The sequence below is a fragment of the Periplaneta americana genome, chromosome 4, assembly GCF_040183065.1.
Source record: "Periplaneta americana isolate PAMFEO1 chromosome 4, P.americana_PAMFEO1_priV1, whole genome shotgun sequence".
NCBI classification, from domain to species: domain Eukaryota; kingdom Metazoa; phylum Arthropoda; class Insecta; order Blattodea; family Blattidae; genus Periplaneta; species Periplaneta americana.
In genome coordinates this window covers 45,102,362-45,113,383 of record NC_091120.1, presented here as the reverse complement: position 1 = coordinate 45,113,383, position 11,022 = coordinate 45,102,362, and the positions used below count along the sequence as shown (strand labels likewise).

Genomic DNA, 11,022 nt, shown 5'->3' with positions numbered 1-11,022 from the left:
GCAACCTCATGAAATTCTACAATTCATTCTCGGAGACTCTACATATGAAATGAATAACATAAAGTAAATAAAAAAATGGCACAGATGCATTATAGGGGCCAATCTCCTTATTGGTCGAATGGTATGAATGTTACTATCGATATGCATTGTTATTATAATCGACATAAAATATGTTGCCAACTTCTAAATTAACAGTCAGTTTTATATTGTTGACTTGTAGCCTACTTCAAAATGGAAATAACGGCTGTAATAGTAAAATATATTTTCCCTGGACCAAAAATATAGGCTAATACAAACTGACTAAAATGACATAAGTAGTAACAAACTGTTTAATTTTTTTATTTAATTTTTTTATTTGGTAGCATTTAATGCTTATCGAATTCTAAAAACGCTAATCGAACCATTACTTCCGCTGACCTTTTTTTTACGTATAATGTGTGATGGGTGGCCCCTATAATGCATCTGTTCCAAAAAAAAATAAATATAGCCTATACACACACACGAGGCCTACATTTAAATAAATTGTGTATATGTAGGCCTATTAGATTCCCTAATAAATAGATAAATACATGCTATATCTCTATTATTATTATCATCGTATTGTTGTTGTCATCGTTACCACAATATATTATCGATTACTGTTTTAGTTATCATGATCACAAGATGATCTCGATTGTTGTTTTAGTTATCGTTACAAGATGTTATCAATTACTGTTTTAGGCATCGTTAGCACAAGATATTATCGATTACTGTTTTAGTTATCATTATCACAAGATGTTATCGATTATTTTTTTTAGTTATCGTTACAAGATGTTACCGATTACGTTTTTAGTTATCATTACCACAAGATGTTATCGATTACTGTTTTATTAGCTATCGTTACAAGATATTACCGATTACTTTTTTAGTTATCGTTTCCACAAGATGTTATCGATTACTTTTTCAGTTATCGTTACCACAAGACGTTCTCGATTACTACTTTATTAGTTATCGTTACAAGATGCTATCAATAATTGATTGATTAAATGGCAAACTTACTAGTGTTAATTATATAAGCACGTGTGCCTAATACACTAGTAAGTTTGCCATTTAATCAACAATTTAAATTTACATGTTAAAAGTAGTGTACGCTAAATTCAAGATGGAATATCAATAATTACTATTTTAGTCATCGTTAACACAAGATGTTATCGATTACTGTTTTATTAGTTAGCGTTACCAAAATATGTTAACAATAATTACTGTTTTAGTTACCGGTAACACGTTATCGTTACAAAAGATGTTATCGATTAGTTATTCTTACCAGAAGAAGTTACCAATTACTGTTTTAGTTATCCTTACCAGAAGTAGTTACCAATTACTGTTTTAGTTATCGTAACTACAAGATTCTATTAAATAGGCCTACCTTTCAAGTTATAGTGAGCGCAACATTCTATCAATTACTATTTGAGATGTCGTAACTACAAGAATCTATCAATTACATTTTTAATTAGCATGATCACAATATCACAATAATTACTGTTGAAATTATCGTGAGGATTCTATCAACTATGAATTGTATTATCGTGACTACAAGATTCTACCGTTTACAGTTTCAATGATCATAACCACAAACTTCTATCAATCAATAAAATTATTCTTTTGAGTCTTCGTGGCTACACGAGTCTATCACTTACTGATTTAGTTATCGAGACCACAAAAATTATATAAATTACTTCTTTAATTATCGTAACCACAGTTCGATTAGGCTACTGTTTGAATTATCCTAACCACAAAATTCTAAATTACTTTTCTAGTTTTCGTGACCACAAGATTTTATTAATTACAGCTTGACAAATCGTAATCACAAAATTATCGGTAGACTACTGCTTAAATTTTCGTGACCACGGGATTCTATTAATTGCTGCTTGGATGTTATCGTAATCACAAGATTATATTAATTACTGAGATATCGTGACCATAAAATTCTATCAGAATTTCACACGTACACACATGAGACGAAACATGTTTAAGGGGAGAGGATGGTATTTTTTTAAGCTTTTTTCCTATTTGGTGTAAAATATTAATTTTTTGTATGTAGGGAGCTCATAGCTGTGTCAACTCAACCAAATAAAAATAAAAAAAAAATATTTGGGGGCCCAAATTTGAAAAAAAATTTTCCCAATGCAGGATTGTACTAAAACCGATATATCTAAACCGTTTTTAAAGATAGATTCAAACAGTTTTTTGCAATGTCTTTGCAAAAGCATGTTCTACAAACTGTCTGTAACAGAATTTTGATATTACTCCCTACGTTTGTAAAATAAACGATTAAAATTTAATAACAACTTTCTGATTTCCTTTCTTGCAAACAAACGGACATATTTTTAAAATAAAATCAATTAACAAAATTCTGTTACAGAGAAAAGTTTCCTAATAGTCTAAAGAATTTGTGTTCTAAATTTCATGCATGTATCTTTAATAGTTCAGAAATTATATCTATTTTTGTCTGGCAATGTAGCAAAAAAAAATGAAGTTATTGGAAACCGATAAAAGCGGGTGTGTGATTTAAAAATCCATAGCGCAGGAAGTTTAAAAATGACGTCTCAATATCCGATAAGGGCACAAATACCCACAAAATGTTATGCAATGCATTCCACACATATCAAAGGGTATTTTAAAGAAAAATAAAATTTTAATTTACCGGAAACAACAATAAAAGTGGGCGAGTGATTTAAAAATCCATAACGCAGGAAGTTTGAAAATGGCGACTCAACATCCGATAAAGACACAAATACCCACAAAATGGTGTGCTATGTATTCCGCACATATCACAGGGTATTTTAAAGATTTTTTTAATTTACTCATTTTTCACCAAAAAATACCATCCTCTCCCCTTAAAGAGCACAAAACAGATATTTCCGCTGAAATATTTAGTAATTTACACACTTTCTCCAACATGGCAGCATGTGGATATGAAGAATTCAAAGTAGCCTACTATAAACGTGATGTTCCCTGAAAGTTTAATAGTCTGTTTACTTAAGTTTGAGTCTAAGGTATGAACTGTCGAAAAGCAAGGCTTGTTTAATTCAACCCCTGAGTAGGTTTCGAACTTCTTTCAATGAAACTATATTTTGTGTTTCATGTAGAACAGATGTGTAGCTTGCTAAAACTGCATGTTCACATTTTCAACACAGCCGATTAAACTCAGGCAATTTTTGTACCAATAATAGAATTTAGAGAGAGAAAGGAACTGGCCACCTTACCCCATTATCTCCTGGCTTAGTTGGCTCATGAGAGATGCCTTATTAGTGTCACCTTTGAGGTTCAGACCTGTCATCGGACAGTTGACTTAACAATAGATTTTAAATATTTACGTAATAATCATACGTTTTTTTGTCAAATTATTTAACGAAATACATTCTTTGCTTTTATATTTAAACCGAATCGTGTGTCCAATTTCTGTCGCTATATGATACATTTTATTTTCCCTACCAAACGGGATATGTTAAAGTGAATAATTTTAAAAACATCTTTCCCTTTTCTTCTTTTTTGTTGCGATTGAAGTAAAATACTGTAGCGAAAATAAATTAATTTATGAATGTGTCTATTAAGTCTTGAAGATGAATTTGATGGATACAATATCGAAATTAGTCAATCGGGTAATATAACACCACAATTTAAATATTAACACAGTGAAGTTGTTATTTAATTTAAATAACTTAATGTTTGTACTGGCTACCCTACCCCACCTAGTTGCTTCATAAGTGCTGCCTTCTTGGTTTCACTTATGAGGTCTTCGGACAGTTGACTAAACAACAATGTTTATTTGTTTAGTCAACTGTCCAAAGACTAAAAATATGTATAATTTCGAATGAATGAATGAATGGATGAACTATTTTTATTTCATGAAGTGTTAAGCCCTCCTAAAAGAGAGACGTTTGGAAACTCATGTGGTGAGCTAATCCACATGATATTGTATAGGCCTAAATATTAAAGATAATTTATACAGAACAACCTAGACTTCTAGAACAGGCACACTTTTGGACATATTCACACGAGAGAGAATTTCGAATATCACATATTTTATAGGTTGCAATAGTCTTCCTGAACACCAAGAACTGTACTGAGAAACTTTCATTTCGTTATTGCCAAAACTAGATAATCATAAAAATTTTGTTCCTATAAATGTCTGAATTTTGATTTGAATATACAGTAGAGCGTCGATAATTCGAACGTCATTGATCTGAACCGTCGAAAAACCGAACCCGAACCCTCAAATTATTTTTACGTGCGTTCGAAAACGCGCGAGCATGGTTCAATGCTCTAGAAACGGTTATAAATTGGCTGTTTAAAATGCCTGAGTGTAGGTAACACAGCTTGCCTGTCTACGACAAGTTAGAGACTTGAAAAAAAAAAAAAAAAAGATAATAGACTTTTTAAAATCTGTCTAGTGTTGATTGTAGTACAGTATTTAGGCCTATTGAAATATTTAAAGTTAATAGAGTATGTAGTTAAAACTATTTTTGTGTATTTTTGCTTTATGTTCGAAAATCCGAACGAATTGATTCTCCGAACAGGGCTGAACATCCGAACGAATCGATAATCCGAACAGGGATAGGTCTGGAGAAGAAACTGGAGGTCACACAATAGTAACCATCTACTCTTCATCGAGATTAATATTTATCTCACTAATATTATAGATATGTGTTACATACATATGTAAATATATGCATATATTTGCCTGTGTGTATATGTATTATATGTATACATTTGTATACGTATACACATTTGTATGTATTCGTGAAAGTTCACGTTTGGGCGTAGGAGTCATACAAACACCAGTATTTGCTAAAAAAAATGTAATAATTCAATTCTGAGAAAAATCAAATAAAAATACATAATTATAATAAATTAAAACTTACCCGTAAGGAGACCAGAAATGAACTGTGGCAGGATCCACCTATTTACTTATCAGGCAATGAAAAAGACACCTGCATTTTTTCATCCCACTTACCCCTACCACCCTCCCCTCCCTTTCACACACTCATTTGCTATCCTCTTGTCTCCACAGGTGTCACATCTGTCTCCCCACTCCCCCTGCAACTTTATGGAACAAGCAAGATATCAGTCACTACATACGTGTAGCTTATATGCTGGCAGGTGCAATACATGCATGGATGAATATATACACTCACGCAGAAACACCGTATTCCTATGAGGAAGTGTCTCTGGAAGGAAATCACATAGGCAACAAGAAATGCACGCATATCAAAGTCCAGTCACCTCAGGAGGAAGTAAAGTGATGATCTGATGAACCATAAAATCCGCCCAATAGTTTCAGATACATCGTTGTACACAAACAGATAGCAAGGAAAAAAACATTTTTTCAGTAGGCCTATTAGGAATGATGAAAATATGAATTTTCGTGAAAATGTTTATAATACTGGTGTACAGAAAAAGGTAGATTTAAACAGTCTTTCTTGGGTACCGGTAGTCAAAATCGCGCACAATATGCCACATTATTGTACTAGTGCCGGAAGATGTTACCATACTAATTAAAACGTAATGACTGCTATTATGATGGCATAACTTGTGTCATAAAATTAATATTATTAAACGATTTTCCGTGCAATAATATTTGAATACATTACTGTTGTCATTCCAACTCATTATTCATAGATTTAAAAATAAATCATTAGAAATTTATGTTATTTCTTTATTAATATAACGACTCTGTCGGTAAATTGGTCTACACAACTAGCTTCATCTCGGTGAATGACGAAAAGTCAAGTATCCGCCATTAGTTAAAATATATATATATATATATATATATATATATAGATTGTTTTATAGTGTTGTCACATAAAAGTTATGTACGAAACCGCAAATATTACCGAGTGACTGAAGTGAGTTCGCTAATTTAAGAAGTGGAGGAAATAATTAGTTAACGGTACCACACTTTTCAATAGTTTCATTTTAATAATACCGCACATTTCTATTAATAGAAACCCAAAACATTTTCATGGCTTTGTTTTAATTGTTTTTATTTTAATACTATTGCAAAATATTCACATGGTTTTATTTATCGCACATTTCCATGGTTTTATTTTAATAGTATCGCACATTTCCTTTGTTTTATTTTAATATTATCGCACATTTCCATGGTTTTATTTTAATATTACCGCACATTTCCATGGTTTTATTTTAATAGTATCGCATATTTCCATGGTTTTATTTTAATAGTATCGCACATTTCCATAGTTTTATTTTAATAGTATCGCACATTTCCATGGTTTTATTTTAATAGTATGCACATTTCCTTTGTTTTATTTTAATATTATCGCACATTTCCATGGTTTTATTTTAATAGTATAGCACATTTCCTTTGTTTTATTTTAATATTATCGCACATTTCCATGGTTTTATTTTAATAGTATCGCACATTTCCTTTGTTTTATTTTAATAGTATCGCACATTTCCATGGTTTTATTTTAATAGTATCGCACATTTCCTTTGTTTTATTTTAATAGTATCGCACATTTCCATGGTTTTATTTTAATAGTATCGCACATTTCCATGGTTTTATTTTAATAGTATCGCACATTTCCTTTGTTTTATTTTAATATTATCGCACATTTCCATGGTTTTATTTTAATAGTATCGCACATTTCCATGGTTTTATTTTAATAGTATCTCACATTTCTATGGTTTTCTTTTAATAGTATCGCACATTTCCACGGTTTTCTTTCAATAGTGTCGTACATTTCCATGGTTTTATTTTAATAGTATCGCACATTTCCACGGTTTTCTTTCAATAGTGTCGTACATTTCCATGGTTTTATTTTAATAGTATCGCACAATTCCACGGTTTTCTTTCAATAGTGTCGTACATTTCCATGGTTTTATTTTAATAGTATCGCACATTTCCACGGTTTTCTTTCAATAGTGTCGTACATTTCCATGGTTTTATTTTAATAGAATCGCAACATATTTCCATGGTTTTATTTTATTGGTACCGCAGATTTCCACGGTTTTCTTTCAATAGTACCGCAGATTTCCATGGTTTCATTTTAATAGTACTGTACATATCCATGGTTATATTTTAATAGAATCGCAACATATTTCCATGGTTTTATTTTAATAGTACCGCACATTTCCATGGTTTTATTTTAACAGTACCGCACATTTCCATGATTATATTTTAATAGAATCGTAAAATATTTCCATAGTTTTATTTTATTAGTACCGCATATTCCTCTGGTTTTATTTTAATAGTATCGAATATCTCCATGGTGTTAGGCCTATTTTAATAGTACCGCACATTCTATGATTTTATTTTATCAGAATCTCAAAACAGTTCCATGATTTTATTGTAATAGTACCGCATATTTCCATGGTATAATTTTAACAGCATCGCAAAATATTTCCATGGTTTTACTTTAATAGATAATAAAAGAAATAAACTTACAAATGAGTTAATTACTGCTTACAATAACTTCTCACGCTTATGACTGAGTGTACTTACCGTATTCAAATTGATACAACGCCCCTTTTCCTTTGAAATATATGCTCATATTATTACGTAAAAAAAATAAGTGAAGTTTTTGGAGAAATAATAATCTGAAATCGACATAATTCATTTTTCAAAGAAATTGTATGTAGCTGAAGAATGAAATACATATCATAAAGACACAATAACAATCTCCATATAAATAGCATTAATAACAATAATCTTATTTACAGTCACCATTGACTTAAGTTACTTATAAGTAACTTTTAAGAGTAATATTAACAATTCTTTGGTAAAAATATTTACAACATTTACAAGAACATAAATGTCTGTTTTAGGATAATTTACATAATACCAATTCACCCATCAATAAAAAAGTATGAATTTGAGTTAGCTTGAAAAAAAATTAACACATCATAGCATATAAGCCACAAATCAGAATTCCTTAGAAAGTATAGTAGGTAATATAGAAATGCATACCAGTATTTTAATGATTATATTCTTTTGATTAATTAATATCTCTTAAGATATTCCGTTCCTTTTCACATTATGGTATCTATAATAATTTGTACAGCCTACAGAAACTTGAGAATTGCAAATACTGAAAATATTCATTCACAGACTGTAAAATTCTGGTAACAGAAGAAAATCATATTAAGATATGAACAGTTCCATTATGAAACTCTTCTTCAGCTTCTCCTTCTTTCAACTTTCTGGGTTAGGGTCTATCTATCTTTCGAATATCCTTCCTTGGTCTCTTTTCCTTTCTCTTGGCTTGTGTAACACTGCTGCTGCTTTTGGAAATCCAAAATTTTTCATCTTTTTTACATGCGATTTCCATTTTCGTCTGTAATCACCGATTCCTGAAACTATTCATTATGAAAATCTGGAAATATATTAGGAATATTTCATGGCAGTGACTTATTCAATACGGTAACTAAACATCTACCAGTACCTGAAAGACTTTCAGAAAACCACACGTAGGATTGCCAACTATTTCTTATAAAAAAGTTAGGGTTAGGGAAATCAGGAAATCCACAAAACTTTTACCCAAAGGACTGACATAATTTTACATTATAGTGTAAGTACACAATGGATAATTTTTGCAAAGATATTTTAATGTAAAGGATGATCTTCTGCAAACATCTGGAAAAAGAACTAAAGAAGAGGCTAGTAAAGTGCTTCGTGTGGAGTATGGCACTGTATGGGGTACATAAACGTTGCAATGAAGTGAAGAGAAGCGTCTGGAAACATATGAAATGCGGATATGGAGGAAAATGGAGCATGTGAAATGGACAGACAGAATAAGAAATGAAGCTGTGCTAGAAGAGTGGGCGAAGAAAGAAAAATGCTGAAACTGATCAGGAAGAGAAAACGAAATTGGCTGGGTCACTGGGTATTAAGAAACTGTCTACTGAAGGATGCACTGGAAGAAATGGTGAAAGGGGAAAAAGTCCGGGGGAGAAGACGATATTAAGATACATGGATCATATGGGGAGATAAGAGGAAAGCAGGAAATAGGAAAGATTGAAGAATGCTGGGTTTACAGTGAACGGCATAAAAAAGAATGAATGAATGAATGAATGAATGAATGAATGAATGAATGAATGAATGAATGAATGAATTTTAATGCCTGACACATGTTCGCGATTAAGTAATTATTCATGTCCATTATAATATTGTGTGTCTACTGATGTATTAAATTCTTTTACATTTAATTAATAGGCTTTCAAAGTGGTAACTCATGTCTGTTACAATTACTATGAATTGTAATGAAGTTTTAATAACAAACTATTGACCCAAAAAGAAAAACATAATTATCTACTAATTATTATTTTACACAGTGTGAAGAATACGGAAGAAATCCAGACTAGTTGAGGGTGATTACACTAAACTGAGGTAAAAATGAGGGAGATCCTGGTAAATACAGAAGAGTTGACAACCTACGTGTTACCAAATGAGATTCAAAATAAATTGTGAATATAAATAAGACACATTACTGCTAGTCAAACTGCTTAATCCTTTGAAATATATATCGTTCCCTTTTCCCTCCACTCTCTCTCTGCTCATTCTCACACGCACGCGCATACACATACACACACCATGCAATATAAAATAGGTTTTTGCTCCAGTCGCACAATCAAATCCTTATAATAATAATACAAGATAAATTATGACTACGTGATAAACCTGAATGTACGAACTGTACGGTCATCATTCAGTCAATTTCATTCGTGATGAAGGTTGAATTCTCTTCTAGCCTCTTTCACAAATTATTTCAACAACACTGGGTTCCATCAGAACTGGGTCTAAACAACGATGTACGGCACTGCCTAGAATTTCATCCAGTAGAAAATGGACCAAGCTAGAAGAAAACACAACAAAGAACATTACTGTACTTCATTATTCAATTATTATGTACGTCACAAATAGAAAGTAATAAACCAAAATTAATCTTATTAATTTAAGAGTACAGATTGGACTTTTTTCTTTGTTGTTAATGAATAAGGAATTCCGTTCTATCTCATTGTTCAGATGAAAAAAGTTCGGTAAGAAGGAGTTTTTCCACCTCATTTTTTCACGAAAGACAAAGACAGAACCAATCTTGGAAACAACGTGAATTCTTTTTTCATTAACAGCAATGAAAAAAGTCCAATCTCTACATGTTCTGAACAGTGTATTATTGCTATCTTCCTCCTTTGGATCAAATCTTACGAGTTTTGTGAAAATTAGAAAGAAATTAAGTCACCTTTAAGTTACCATTTAGTTACTTTACTAAAAACATATATCAAAGATAAATGAGGCGTGTCGCCTGCAATTGTGGAGTGCTTTAGTACAACTTTAAGATGTCTAAATTTTAATTAATTCAAGACAATGTTCCTTTTATCAATGTGTAAATATTTTCAACTTAGCAGCAATTCTTAGTTCAAAAATATCCATTAATATCTGTTTTTCTCAAAAATAATTCTCCGTAACTAAAGTATAAACAATTCTAAAATGTAATATCATTTCTAGTAATCTCGTATTATGCAAGAAGGAAAGGTGTAATAGGTAGGTTTTATCATCCACTCTAGTACATAATAAAACGCACACTTAAAAAATAAGTGTCAGTGTAGGCTAGGCCTAGGTACTACACAGAAGGTCATAGATATCACGAAAAACTGATAAATTTCAAACAGTGTTCCTGCATGCAATATTCACGCACATATTTTCTGAATGATCAAGACTGAGTAATAAAACAGTGTTACCATATAATATTCAGACGAAACTCATATTTAATTCTAACTTGCGTTTAGTTTGAACTGAGCCATTCAGTGCTAAAAGTTTGGGTAGCAGACAAAAATAGTAGTTATGACCCCTCTTTCCATTTAAATTTTCGGAGTTGAATAGTTAGAACCTCAAAGTTACGCCTTTTCTTCTTCTTCTTCTTCTTCTTCTTCTTCTTCTTCTTCTTCTTCTTCTTCTTCTTCTTCATCATCATCATCATCATCATCAATTAATAATTGTACGACTGATTCAAATTTTCGTTG

At 31.4% G+C, this 11,022-nt stretch overlaps 1 protein-coding gene across 1 annotated transcript in view; it reads right to left on the bottom strand.

Moving 5' to 3' along the window:
- Positions 1–7,617: 7,617 nt before the first annotated feature.
- Vps51 (vacuolar protein sorting 51) overlaps positions 7,618–11,022 on the bottom strand; it is a 43,023-nt gene continuing 39,618 nt past the window's right edge. The window contains exon 15 of the mRNA XM_069823278.1: positions 7,618–9,857. Within this exon, the coding sequence (XP_069679379.1) occupies positions 9,749–9,857 (109 nt within the window). The 3' untranslated portion in view covers positions 7,618–9,748. The remainder of the gene's footprint in view (positions 9,858–11,022) is intronic.